We start from the raw sequence: 15,170 nt of genomic DNA, 5'->3' as shown, positions 1-15,170 counted from the left end.
TTTAACAGTTAAGAGCCCGGCTCCGCAGACTGACAATTAAACTGCAAAAGGCGTAGAATCCTCCAAGAGAAAGTTTCCCGCCTCCCTGCCGGCTGCAGCTCTCTCGAGAAGAGCCTCGCCAGGGCAGGGCTGTGACGTCAGTACAGGCCCTAGGCCCGCCCCCTGGGCTCTTTCTGCTTCTGCGCGGTTGAGTAACCTAGGAGTTTGCGCGCTTAGCTCTGCCCAGCGCCCCGGAAGTTAATGCAGAAGCCACACCCCCTACTCGGCCGGCCGGGACGGAGCCATTTTAATTCATATCTGAGTGGGCGGTGGCGATTCGTGTTGGCCGTCTGGCTCCGCGGGGCAGGGGGCAACTTTACTGGTTTGGGGTGGTTTTTAGTTTAATTTTTCTTTTCTAGCTTGGCATCGCGGGCCAGTTCGTAATTCTAATCGGCTGAGGCCATGTCAGGAGACGGAACCACGGAGCAGGTGAGGAAGGAGAGTGGTGGGGCCTCGTGGCGACCTCTTCTCTCCACGTCTCTGTTCGTCCGAGTACTCCAGCCATATTCGCTTGAGGAAGGAATCAGGGGTCTAATGAATCCCAAGGGCTGGGTCCAGAAGTACGGTGGGAATGGGGAGCGAGATCTGACTGAGATTTGAAACTCTTTTGGCTTTTCTTAGGGGTTGATATGAACAAATATTTGATTTAGACAATAGCTGGGAAACTACTTCGTCCTGTTTAGGTTTATGGGACTTAGCTGGTGAGATTCTTTCCTTTAATGCCATTTCGGTGTTTCAGTTCAGTTCAGGAATTGATTATTTTAACGTGTACTCGCTGTTTTCGAAAAACTTAACAGTGTTCTCTCCAACCGCCTTTCCGATATACACTGTACCCAGAAACTGGTTACTAGTTTGAGAAATAATTTGAGATAAACTGATCTGAAGAAATAAATTCTCGCCAGAGCGAATGAGGGAGGAAGCAGTTTAGGAGTAGAGGATCGTTATGCCAAGTTGGGAATTTTGTGGCTTTCTCCCGCTCCCTCCCTTAGCATTTCATTTTCGTTTTTCCAACGACACAGATAATTGTAGAATTTGATAAATCAGAAATGAGAAGTCCGATATGGACACTGTAAATAAAAACAGCTGTTTTAGTACTGGATATGTGACATATAAGTATTACAGAATTCAGGTTTTTTTGTTAAATGATTTGTTCCTTTTGCTTTTTATTCAGAATTTTGTAGGATAGGATTTACCTTTTAGCTTGAAAGAGGAAACTGATATTTTATGAAAGATGTCAGGGGGTTTTTTTTTTTCGATTTATGTTCAGTATGTTTAGGTAAATGGTTTTTAAAATGGAGGCTAGATAGACTGCAGATTTCAAGTTCGAGTTCCTGAAATTTCCCATTGCCATAGCAACGAAATACACTTACATTTCCGTTTTTCAAGTGCCCGGCTTGTGGAGTGGGAAGTGTTTGGAGGTTGACAGAGATGAGGCAAAATTGGAATGTTTCTATTGAATAGAATAGAGTGACTGTAAATTTTATTGTCGTTAAAGTTTGGATAAACTGAATTTTGTGTTTGCTCGTCGACAAATTTCTGTCCTGAAATTTTCACAGTATTTACATTTTACATCCTGTTAGAATGCCCCAGATTGCAGTCTTTAAATTGTTACGTCACGTGTGTTTACATATACTACACTTTTTCTGGGTTCCTGTTTTGTCACCTGCAAATGGAGGAGGAGTAATGTACTAAGGTTTTCATTGAAAGTTTCACGAATTCATTGTTAATTCTTAAATTTATCTAAAATTGTAAACACACAGAATTGGTGCCATGACCTTTTCAACTCGGAACTGTGGTGTTTTAAGTGGGAGAGAAAGTGGTAATTTTTTGAAAAAAGTTTCACCCGTTAGTTTTATGTGTCAAGTTTAGGACATAAAGAAAAGTGCAGTGAATGCCTATAGTACAGTTCTTCACCTAGAATCGACAGTTGTTGAGTGTTTGCCACATTTGCTTTATATCTTGTACATAATTTATTTGAAAGTAAGTCAACACATATTCAGCCCCCCTTATTTCAGCTTCTCTTATACAGTATAAGGACCTTAATGCTATTTTATAACCATTATACCATTTCCCATCTAAGAAAATAGTATACCGTATCACTTCTAAAAGTTAGTCCATATTCAAATTTCCTCAGTTTCTCCAGAAGGCAGTGTGATTCATAGGGTTTTATTATATTAAAAATCAGAATCTATAATGTAGGTTATTTGCATCATTTGGTTTTGCATCATTTGATTATGTCTCTTGAATAGTCCCTCTGTTTTTTGTCCTCTAGGATATTTATTGTCTATTCGAAGAATCCAGAACAGTTCTCTTGTAGAACTTCTCATTTTCTGTCTGGGTTTATTTGATCTGTGTGTGTGTGAGGTATCATTTAACTTGTTCTTTCATCTTCTGTATTTCCTGGAAATTAACAGTTATGTCTAAACTCAGAGCTTTGATAATATTCAGGTTAAATATTTTTGTGTATAATATAGCATCGCATCAAAAGGCACTTCATGCTAGGTTATTCCACTGTTAGCAATGGTTTAAGTTTGTTCACTTGGTTAGGGTAATGACTGCTGGGTCTTTTCATTGTAAAGGATTATTTCCCCCTTTGCAGTTAGTAATCTGTGGGTCGATAACTGTGTTCCTCAATAACCTTTTATCTAGTTATTTATTGTCAATCGATAATCCTTGAATAAATAAGTTATTTCCTTGGAAATGGCAAGTGGTGATTTTTTTTTTTAATTCTATTCTGTCTCTACTTATACTTTTCCTCAAAGATGAAATTCCTGTTTTCTTTTACCCTCCTTTTAAAAAATTGAATATTGCTGTGGATTCATGGTGTTTTCTGAATTTACTATGATAAATTCAGGTATAGCTTTTTTTTTTTTTTTTTTTAAATGCTTAACTTGTCCTAACTTTTATGGTGCTTCCTATATATTTTTTCCATCAGTCTGTAAGACATTTTTGGACATCTGATGACCAACAAAGAACTATCTTCATATAATCTTGAATTTTTTAAAGATACATTTCAAACATGCAAGAAAAAAGAATAGTATATGATGCTTCTATTACAGAGCTTTGTCACAGCTAAACCTGTTTTCTCCATACCTTCACTTACTCTTCCCACCTCCATTTGTTGTTGTTATTTAGTCAATAAATCATGTCTGACTCTTTTGCAGTCCCATAGATTGTAGCCTGCCTCTCTTCTCTGTCCTTGGGATTACCCAACCAGGAAGACTGGAGTGAGTTGCCATTTCCTTGTCCTGGGGATCTTCCCAACCCAGGGATCGAAACCACATTTCCTACTTGGCAGGTGGATTCTTTACCACTGAGCCACCTGGGAAGCCCCCCACCTCCATTACTTTGAAGCAAATCCCAGATATGATATTATTCAAATTTTAACTGGAATAGTGGTTACACAATACCTTGAAGGGTGACATGATCAAAAATATGAATCAGGTAGCTTGCTTGATGTGTAAGACAACAGTCAATGAAAATTTAGGGGGAAATTGAGTGATGATGGACAAGGGGGAAAAACAAAGACTAAACAAAACTTGAAGAAGAATGAGAAAAAGATCAAAACCACTCTGAATCATGGGTTTGCTTTGGAAAGATGCCAAGGGGTTTCCCTCCTTCAGGATATGAATTGTAGATTTCTTTTAGCTGTTTTAGCATTGAAACTCAAAAAAATGATAATTTGTTCGGTAAACCTGATAATATTTTAGATTTGTTATTCAATAATATAGATAGTCATTTCTTGGTATTGAACCTCTGGATTTGTGCTCTGTGAAAGAGAGAAATGATTGTAAATAAGCAAAATCAAGAGTGAGGTTTATTGTGTGTGTGGTTTTTTTTTTTAACTCTTGTAAGGATGTTCTATTTTACATTTAGAGTGCTGTTTAAATTACTTTGCAGTGTTGGTGGGTATTCTGGAGCCTCTTGTTTACTGTTTTTGCCAGTTTAGTCATGACAGAACCACATGCATATAGATTTTCCCCTTGACAAAAGCACATCTGGTTCCCCTGTGGAATTATGGCTCTATTTTTATCTTGTACATTTTTTCTAACTGCTTGATTCAACTTTTGATCTCATTCTTTACACCATTTTACCTTGTGCGCCACCTCTACAGCATTTAATAGGCTATTTAGAGTTTGTTCACTGAGTTTTGAATTGAAAGGGCTGCCTTACTCATTATTCACCTTAAAAACCTAGATTACTGTTTTGGTAATTAAAGGTGAAGTGGATAAATTTTTGCACTCAAGCCATATGCTATATGTTACAAAATTTTATAGAATTGTATCTTTTGGGAAGACAGGTGCTTATGATTACTGATAATACAAAGTAAAGTATTTTGGACATGAGTGAATGGTTTCTAAAGTTTTGTTGACCAACAGAAAAAGAGGAAGCGAGAGATGTATTTGGCCAAGTCAATTCCGATGAAACTTAAGTCCCTAAACTTCTGATTCTACAGTTTTGTCTTTCAGAAATAAGATTTCAGTTTTCAAACAATTCATAGCCTATCCTAGAGTTAGGAAGGCCTGAAGTATAAAAAGAATGATCTTTACTTTGGGGGCGAGGGGGGAAGAATTATGTGACTTGAAGAAGCTCAAATTAATTGCTAATAAAGTTCATAACAAAGCAGAGAATTCAGGGCCATAAAAGTGTTTTGCTTTTGGTGAAAAATAAATTTAGGAAGACATAGAATATATGAGAAATATGTGTTCTATTTTGTACTTATTAGGAAAGAAAGATAAAACTGAAACCCGATTTATTTTGTTGAGTAACAATTAGTATCTAGTAGTGGTTAAAAGGAAATAGTGCCTATTTTAAACCTAAGTGGATGTGTGTGAAGGTTAGAAGAGGAAGGGAAAAGGCCAAGAATATATGTTATAATGGTAGTCTTTTCTTTGGATACAATTATGTTTTTCTGTTTTTAACAAAATCTGTAATAGCCTTTTCTAACTTTCCGCTGTCCTATTTTAAGTGATACTTAGTGTAACAGTTTTGCACAGGCAAGTTTGATTTGATCTTATTGTTAATATTTCTTGAGGAAATTTACTATATAGGATATTCTATCTGGCAGTAATTGTTCCTAGGAGAGATAGATATGTGTTTACAGTACTGGTTTTCCCGAAAAGTACAACAGAGGGAGGTTGTGTTAGATGAGATTGCATTCCCTCTTAGGAACACGGAAATTTGCATCCTAGATAGGCCTTCCAGAATGGTAAAATCTATTCAGATGTTTGTATCTATTAAGTGGATGATTGCAAAAAAAACAGTTAATAGTTTTCGACTATTCTGCCTTTATCTCTAAATCTTTATTCTTTTTTAGACAAGACCTAGTTGTGAATTTGAGTCTTCTTGTTTATAATGGATAGTTGGTAATGGTGTGAGGTTGATTTTAAAAGAGATTTTAGTTGGGCAAATGTTTAACCTAATTTTAGATTAATGGATAGTTTATGATAGGCAGTAAATATTTATTAAAACCCAAAAGGTAAAACTATTCTTAATTCTTGTCTTTCTAGTGTTTCACTTAGTTTATCAAATAAATTAATATTTTGGTCCCTCCTGAACAAAAGAAGCTGCATTTTTCACATTCTAAAAGATTAAGATTTTTATGTATAAAACAAATACTTCAATGCTGTTTGTTTCCTAGGGAATGAATAAACAAATTTAAGAAGCAAGTATGATAAGTATAATTATTTGGACCAATAACTATTAGGCTGCTTTTTCTAAGTTTTTGAAATGGTTGTATGTTTAGTAGATTTAAGTTTTTGAAAGATTTGAAGGGATTATATGCAGGATATATATTCAGATTTGTTCACTGAAAACATCTTGTAGTTTTGTCGTGCTGGTAAAGGAACATAGGACTAAGCTGGCATCCAGTACTAATGTCACCTGTCAGATAAAATGCCTTAGGCATATGAATTGGCTTAGTTACTTCTTGAATAGTCTTGCAGAGTACTACTCTAGTCTAGTTTTGATTTTGAAAAAAGACTACCAAGAGAAACTTAAGAGTTGAAAAGTTTAGTATTTGCAGTTTTCTTAATATTTTATCAACAACAAAAGGAATGACTTAGGTCTGATTCTGCTTTATTTTTGAAGAAACTTACATTTGAGGAAACACGTATTTACAGAACAGATGAATTAGGTGGTGTTTCTCAAAATGGAGTCAGTGGTCCATTGTGTCATATTCACTTAGGTGCTTCATTATTTCCTGTATGTCAAGTTTAGATATATTGTAATAGATTCTGTAGGTGAGGCTGAATATCTTCATTGGAAATAAGTATCACAGTGATTTTTATGTAAATGAGTTTGTAAACCACTTAGGATAGGGATTGAAGATACTTGGACCTTCAAAGTTGGTTTTGAATACATTGATAAAATAAATGGAGAAAAACATTGCAGATTATACACATGGACATCACCAGATGGTCAACACCGAAATCAGATTGATAATATTCTTTGCAGCCAAAGATGGAGGAGCTCTATACAGTCAGCAAAAACAAGACCAGCAGCTGCCTGTGGCTCAGATCATGAACTCCTTACTGCCAAATTCAGACTTAAATTGAGGAAAGTAGGGAAAACCACTAGACCATTCAGGTATGACCTAAATCTAATCCCTTATGATTACAGTGGAAGTGAGAAATAGATTTAAGGGACTACATCTGATAGAGTGCATGATGAACTATGGACGGAGGTTCATGACATTGTACAGGAGACAGGGATCAAGACCATCCCCATGAAAAAGAAATGCAAAAAAGGAAAATGGCTGTCTGGGGAGGCCTTACAAATAGCTGTGAAAAGAAGTGAGGCAAAACGCAAAGGAGAAAAGGAAAGATATAGGCATCTGAATGCAGAGTTCCAAAGAATAGCAAGGAGTGGTAAGAAAGCCTTCCTCAGCGATCAGTGCAAAGAAATAGAGGAAAACAACAGAAAGGGAAAGACTAGAGATCTCTTCAAGAAAATTAGAGATCCCAAGGGAACATTTCATGCAAAGATGGGCTCAATAGGACAGAAATGGTATGGACCTAACAAGATATCAAGAAGAGGTGGCAAGAATACACAGAAGAACTGTACAAAAAAGATCTTCACAACCCAGATAATCATGATGGTGTGATCACTCACCTAGAGCCAGACATCCTGGAATGTGAAGTCAAGTGGGCCTTAGAAAGCATCACTATGAACAAAGCTAGTGGAGGTGATGGAATTCCAGTGGAGCTGTTTCAAATCCTGAAAGATGATGCTGTGAAAGTGCTGCACTCAATATGGCAGCAAGTTTGGAAAACTCAGCAGTGGCCACAGGACTGGAAAAGGTCAGTTTTCATTCCAACCCCAAAGAAAGGCAATGCCAAAGAATGCTCAAACTACTGCACAATTGCACTCATCTCACATGCTAGTAAAGTAATGCTCAAAATTCTCCAAGCCAGGCTTCAGCAATACGTGAACCATGAACTTCCAGATGTTCAAGCTGGTTTTAGAAAAGGGCGAGGAACCAGAGATCAAATTGCCAACATCCGCTGGATCATGGAAAAAGCAAGAGAGTTCCAGAAAAACATGGATTTCTGCTTTATTGACTATGCCAAAGCCTTTGACTGTGTGGATCACAATAAACTGTGGAAAATTCTGAGAGAGATGGGAACACCAGACCACCTGACCTGCCTCTTGAGAAACCTATATGCAGGTCAGGAAGCAACAGTTAGAACTGGACATGGACCAACAGACTGGTTCCAAATAGGAAAAGGAGTACGTCAAGGCTGTATATTGTCACCCTGCTTATTTAACTTCTATGCAGAGTACATCATGAGAAATGCTGGGCTGGAAGAAGCACAAGCTGGAATCAAGATTGCCGGGAGAAATATCAATCACCTCAGGTATGCAGATGACACCACTCTTATGGCACAAAGCAAAGAAGAACTAAAAAGCCTCTTGATGAAAATGAAAGAGGAGAGCGAAAAAGTTGGCTTAAAGCTAAACATTCAGAAAACGAAGATCATCGCGTCTGGTCGCATCACTTTATGGCAAATAGATGGGGAAACAGTGACTGAGACCTTTGATAGTATTTCACTGATTTTTCTTTCCTTACTATATGTATCAGTTAACAGTTCAGTCGCTCAGTCGTGTCTGATTTTTTGCCATCCCATGAATTGCAGCACGCAGGCCTCCCTGTCCATCACCAACTCCTGGAGTTCACTCAGACTCATGTCCATCGAGTCGGTGATGCATTCCAGCCATCTCATCCTCTGTCGTCCCCTTCTCCTCCTGCTCCGAATCCCTCCCAGCATCAGAGTCTTTTCCAACGAGTCCAAACATAGTATTGGAGTTTCAGCTTCAGCATCAGTCCTTCCAATGAACACCCAAGACTGATCTCCTTTAGGATGGACTGGTTGGATCTCCTTGCAGTTCAAGGGACTCTCGAGTCTTCTCCAACACCACAGTTCAAAAGCATCAATTCTTCGGCTCTCAGCTTTCTTCACAGACCAACTCTCACATCCATACATGACCACTGGAAAAACCATAGCCTTGACTAGATGGACCTTTGTTGGCAAAGTAATATCTCTTCTTTTGAATATGGTATCTAGGTTGGTCACAACTTTCCTTCCAAGGAGTAAGCGTCTTTTAATATCATGGCTGCAATCACCATCTGCAGTGATTTTGGAGCCCCCCCAAAATAAAGTCTGACACTGTTTCCACTGTTTCCCCGTATATCTCCCATGAAGTGACTGGACTAGATGCCATGATCTTCGTTTTCTGAATGTTGTGCTTTAAGCCAGCTTTTTCACTCTCCTCTTTCACTTTCATCAAGAGGCTTTTTAGTTCCTCGTCCCTTTCTGCCATAAGCGTGGTGTCATCTGCATATCTGAGGTGATTGATATTTCTCCCAGCTTTCTTGATTCCAGCTTGTGCTTCTTGCAGCCCAGTGTTTCTCATGATGTACTGTGCATAGAAGTTAACTAAGCTGGATGACAATATACAGCCTTGACGTACTCCTTTTCCTATTTGGAACCAGTCTGTTTTTCCATGTCCAGTTCTAACTGTTGCTTCCTGACCTGCATATAGGTTTCTGAAGTGGCAGGTCAGGTGGTCTGGTATTCCCTACTATATTTAGTCACTCATGAATGGAAAATACTCATTATAAAACTAGGTTTGTGACTCTGCTAGTTCTGTTGCAAAGATCATCAAAACTGTTGGTCAAAAAGCTTATATAGCTTTACATTCTTTAACTTACTACATTCCTCTGTGCATACTTTTGATTTTTATCACTTGCTTTAAATTTTCTCTGACTTCTATTTTAATTTATTTTACATATGACCTCCAGCATAACATCCTATTTATCACAAAAATAGCTATTTGAAGAAAGTGAAGTACTTTTTTTTTTCTGTCCAAGTTTTGCTTCCCTGGTGGAAATGGAAAGAAGAAATTAAATTAGATTATACACATCACAGACTCAATGGACGTGAGTTTGAGTAAACTCCAGGAGGTGGCAATGAACAGGGAGGCCTGGCATGCTGCAGTCCATGGGGTCAGAAAGACTTGGACACAACTAAGTGACTGACCTGAACTGACTGATACATCTAAAATCATTAATATAATAATCTGTCACTTCTCCATACCCCACCCTATTAACAGCCACCTAATATAAATTAAACTATTGTATAGACAGTGGTTTGCAGCCTCAGTTTCCCAGAAGCTATGTGGCATATCCATGACATATGACAGTTGTAAGAAAAGATTATTAAAAATGCTGCTGCTTTTTCAGACTACATAATTGTAGGCTTTGGTCATCAAAAATAATATATTGCAGCAGATTGAAAGCAGAAGCCAGATACTAAAGAGATCACAAAAATGTAAAACAGTGCCATCGTTTTCACTAATTTGTTGTTGTTGAAGTTTAAATTTCTAATATAATATTATAGACTTGACCCACATTTTATAAAATGTCTCTAGTTCCTCAGTTGTAAGAGTGCAAAGTGATTATAAGAAGTTTGAGAACCATTGATATAATGCCTGGAACCTGTGAGACAATGTTGTAAGTTCTGTTTCTTTGAGTTAGCTTCCCATAGCAAAAAGAAAGTAAAAAGACAGTCAACCGAAGGGTAGAAAATTTTTGTAAACTATCCAATAATGAACTAATAGCTATAATATGTAGAAACACATGCAGTGCAATAACCAAAAAAAAAAAAAAAAACAACTCAAAAACAGCAAGGAATCTGGAAAGACATTAACTATATACAAATAGCCAATAAAAACATGAAAAGTGTTGAACTTCATTAACTATCAGTGAAATAAAGAGAAAACTACAATGAGAAACCACTCTGCTGCTGCTAAGTCACTCTACTGTCTTTTAAAATCATCAAAAAGAATACCAAGCGTTGGTGAGAATGTAAGAAAAATTGGAGTCCTTTTGCTGGTAGAACTGTAAAATGGTTCAGTCACTTTGGAAAACAGTCTGACAGTTCTTCAAAGTGTTACATAGTTTGCTTTATGGCCTAACAATTTCACTTCTGGGTATACACCTAAGTAAAAAGAAAATACAAAAGGAACTTCACTCAAAAACTAGAAATAATCCAAATGTCCATCGAGTGATTAATGTAATGTGGGATATCCATTCAGTGCAATATTTGGCACTGGAAAGTACTGATATGAAGACATGAAGTTTGAAAACATGCAAAGTGGAAGTCAGAAACAAAACACATTGTGTTATTTACATGAAATGCCTACACATTTATGGAAACAGTAGATTGATGGAAACAGTAGATTGATGGTTGCATGGGCCTAGGCGGATTGGGAAATGGGAATGCCAGTTAATGGGTATGGGTTTTTATTTAGGGTGATAAAAATGTTCTAAAATTTATTGTGATAGTAAATATACTAAATTTAAGCATTGAATTTTACACTTTAAATGGGTGAGTTGTATGGAATTTGATTGTCTCAATAAAGCTATTAAAAATAAAAAAGGTCAAACATGTATAATGTATCCTACCTCCATACTTTAAGTCAGTTATCCATGGGGGAATTCTTCAGAGAGAAGTTGGTATTTTAGCAATACTCTTCGAATAGAAAAACTGTTCGTAGAACAGATACTCAGGTAGTTCCTCAGCAACATGTTTGCCCTGTACAAAAAAAGTCTGTCATCTGCTTCACAAGTTCTTCTGTTTTTGTACCCATTTGAAATAGTATATGTTATAATTTTTCTGATTTTTAAAATTGTGCATTTCAAAGCAGCTCCCAGTGTCACCTCCTACTACCATTAAATGTGCATGCATTGGGAACTGAACTAGTCCAGCTTTTGTTCTGTTCATTTGATTTGGGGCCCATCCTACTCCCCATTAACATCTCCCTAAAGGATGATAATAGGATTACAGGTATTCCAGAGACAAGCTGGATTTTGATAGTTTCTTTATAGTTGTTTTGGGGACATGTAAACATGAGACAGTTGTTTGGCTATAACTAAACAGAGTTCTCACCTCATTCCATTACAAATGGGCACCAGAAACGTGACAAGTTTTCTTAAAGTGACCTATTTCTCAGATCTAGTGACAGATTTAGGAAATAATATTGGGTTGGCCAGAACAGATTTTTCTGTAAGGTGTTGTGGAAAATGACAAATGAACTTTTTGGCCAACCCAGTAATACAACTCTGCTCTTTATGAAGCCTCAGTATACTTGTTGATTCTAGAAAACTGTTCCATTTTCATTTGCTCAACAGCAAATATAGTAACCAGACCACAAAACAAAAATATTATACTCTTGGTTACCCAGCTGGTTCATATCTGTGACAATGAATGACTTCTTATTGTGAGAAATGTGGCCTTTAACTGCTAGAGGATACTGGGCCATTTTAGTTATCTTTTATTAATTAATTCAGTTGATAGAGAATTACATATATAGATTCTTTTACAAACATTTGACTACATCCTTGTCCAGAGCAAAACATTTACCATTGTAAGAGATTCTGCAAAGAGCTGATTCATAGTTCTGCCAGATTTAACTGGACTTTGGGCAGATTCATATAATTTAATTATATGTTTTATTATAGAATGGGATTATTGGTTACTTAACAAGGAGTGGTGATTAAGGCCTAACATAGTAGGTGCTCAATAAATGTTTTGTTTGTTTTACTTTTGATCCATCATCCTTTCCTTGGGCTTCTTAGTCCATGGTAACTCCTTCCTCCAGGTGTCTGTTGACAGTTTTTGGTGTTCCATGAACTTGAATGGGCAAAATAAAGCTTTTTTCACTAATTTCTAACTGAAATCAAGCCTTCTATTATGAGTGTGGGCAAGAAACCATGCTAGTACTGTTAGCAACAGCTATGTGACTGGGACAGAAGTATTCACAGTGCTATTAGCACTCATCAGTAGACTCACTAAATTTTATTTCATGTGATAAGTATTTGTTACTATGTAAAACTTTAAGATATTTAGATAATTATATTTCAGTATAATTGAATCCTACGTAGTTTATTTTGTATATTTGAGAACATTATCCTGAGAAAGTTCCCATGGACATCACTAGCAAGAAGGTACAGTGGTACCAAAAAAACAAAGTTTGGAACTGCTTGTTGTTTAGTTGCTAAATTGTGTCTGACCCTTGTGACCCCCTGGACTGTAGCCCACCAGTCTCTCTGTCCAAGGGATTTACCAGGCAAGAATACTGGAGTGGGTTGCCCATCTCCTGCATTGGCAGGTAGATTCTTTACCACTGAGCCAGAGCCCTTACTTTCAACTCAGGCTGCACATTGGAACCACCTGGTTCTGTGTGCCACTTGGTGCTGTCATGTCTGGCTCTTTCAAACTCTGTGGACTGTAGCTTGCCACGCTCCATCTGTCCATGGAATTCTCCAGGCAAGAATACTGGAGTGGGCTGCCATTCCCTTCTCCAGGGAATCTTCCCAACCCAGGGGTCGAACCTGCATCCCTTGCATCTGAATTGGACCTGAAGAGTTTTTTAAAAATAGTGACAGTTCAGGTTCATTCCTAGAGATTATTTCAAATGATCTAGAGTGAGACTTGAGTATCTTTTTAAATGCTCTTTACCCAAGGTGATTCTGATGTGCTGCCAGGGTTGAGAATCACTAAATGAATGGCTCATTTTATTTCATAAGGAGACATTTATCCTTGCTGCAGTTATGCTGGTCAGATATTAGATGCCATCTTCTGAGTTTCTCTGTTCTGCAGATTATGGTATGTGGTGGTGTTCAGTCACTAAGTTGTGTCCAACTCTTTGCAACCCCATGAGCTGCAGCACTCCAGACTGCTGTCTTTCACTATCTCCCAGAGTTTGGTGAAATTCATGTTCGTTGAGTTGGTGATGCTATCCAACCATCTCATCTGCTGCCCTCTTCTCTGTTTGCCTTCAGTCTTTCCCAGTATCAGAGTCTTTTCCAGTGAGTTGGCTCTTTGCATCAAGTAACCAAAGTGTTGGAGCTTCAGCTTCAACATCAATCCTTTCAATGAGTATTCAGGGTTGATTTCCTTTAGAATTGACTGGTTTGATCTCCTTGCTACTCAGGGGACTCGCAAGAGTCTTCTCCAGCACCACACTCAAAAGCATCAATTCCTTGGCGCTCAGCCTTCTTTATGGTCCAACTCTCATATCTGTACATGACTGCTAGAAAAACCATAGCTTTAACTATGTGGACCTTTGTTGACAAAGTGATATCTCTGCTTTTCAATATGCTGTCTGGTTTGTCATAGCTTTTCTTCCAAGGAACAGGTGTCTTTTACTTTGATGGCTGCAGTCACTGTCAACAATGATTTTGGAGTCCAAAAAAATAAAATCTGCTACTGCTTCCACTTTTCCCCTTTTATTTGCCATGAAGTGATAGGACTGGATGCCACGATCTTAGTTTTTTGAATGTTGCGTTTTAAGCCAGCTTTTTCATTCTCCACTCTCACCCTTATCAAGAAGCTCTTTAGTTCCTCTTCATACTCTGCCTGTAGAATGGTATCATCTGCATATCTGAGGTTGATATTTCTCTTGGCAATCTTGATTCCAGCTTGTGATTCATCAGCCAAGCATTTCACATGATGTACTCTGCATATAAGTATAGTATACATTATCTAATTTGGTAGGTTAATTTTGAAGACGTGAATTTGAATGATTTGGCCTCCCATCAGACTGCTTTGATATACTAATTGTTCTTATTAGTAGCTTTGATTAGCTTAGCTGGTTTTTAGGTCGTAATTTAAAGTTCTGTATCATATTTACTTATTTTATCATTAATATTTTATGAGTTATATCTTACAAATCCTCATTTATTTTAAAATATTTTAAAAGTTTGTTTTGTCAAGAAGTAAACTGAAAGTCTTTGTTTTGTCGTATCCCAGGTGCCCCTTAAACAATGCACATACTAGGCACTGAGGAAATATTTTTCAGGTGCACAATAAAATTTCAAACAGCAGAGAGTATGTATACAATGTGTAAAGTACACTTGTATGTGGGGTGTGTGTGTCTCCCCAGCCACCCCTACTTTTTTTTAAACTGCTATTATGTCCATGTTGCTGTTTATAGACCTGCCTTGTTTGTTCTTTTTGGTGGTTACAAATTCCATAATTTATTTAACCAATTTTTAAAAAATGATTATTTAAATTATTTCTAGTCTTGCACAGCAACAAACAGCCACATAGCTGAGTATTCTGTGCACATCTTTGTGCACATCTTTGTACACATGTAGAGTAGGCTAAGTGGCCAGAACTGGAATGCAGGGTCAGATATTCGTGTTAAATTTTGGTCAGTATTACTGCTTGCTCCTGCCAACAGTTTGAGAATGTCTTTTTCTACATATCTTGACCAGTTCAGTCAGTCAGTTGAGTCACTTAGTCGTGTCTGACTCTTTGTGACCCCATGGACTGAAGCACGCCAGGCTTCCCTGTCCATTACCAACTCCTGGAGCTTGCTCAGACTCGTGTCGATCAAGTTGGTGATGCCATCCAACCACCTTATTCTGTCGTCCCTTTCTACTCCTGCCTTCAGTCTTTCCCAGCATCAGGGTCTTTTCCAGTGAGTCAGTTCTTTGCATCAGGTGGCCAAAGTATTGGAGTTTCAGCTTCAGCATCAGTCCTTCCAATGAATATTCAGGACTGATTTCCTTTAGGATGGACTGGTTTGATTTGAGAGTATCTTTGCCAGTGCAGTGTTAA

General features: G+C 37.6%; 1 protein-coding gene across 2 annotated transcripts in view; it reads left to right on the top strand.

Annotated features, from left to right (window-relative positions):
- The first annotated feature begins 299 nt into the window (after positions 1–299).
- Positions 300–15,170, top strand: part of CSTF3 (cleavage stimulation factor subunit 3) — a 68,328-nt gene continuing 53,457 nt past the window's right edge. For both annotated transcript variants that reach the window (XM_068988220.1, XM_068988221.1), the window contains exon 1: positions 300–468. In XM_068988220.1, the coding sequence (XP_068844321.1) occupies positions 442–468 (27 nt within the window). In that variant the 5' untranslated portion in view covers positions 300–441. The remainder of the gene's footprint in view (positions 469–15,170) is intronic.

Source organism: Capricornis sumatraensis, chromosome 16, assembly GCF_032405125.1.
Source record: "Capricornis sumatraensis isolate serow.1 chromosome 16, serow.2, whole genome shotgun sequence".
Taxonomy (NCBI): domain Eukaryota; kingdom Metazoa; phylum Chordata; class Mammalia; order Artiodactyla; family Bovidae; genus Capricornis; species Capricornis sumatraensis.
Note: the sequence above shows the minus strand (reverse complement) of the source record. Positions and strands in the feature narration are given on the sequence as shown.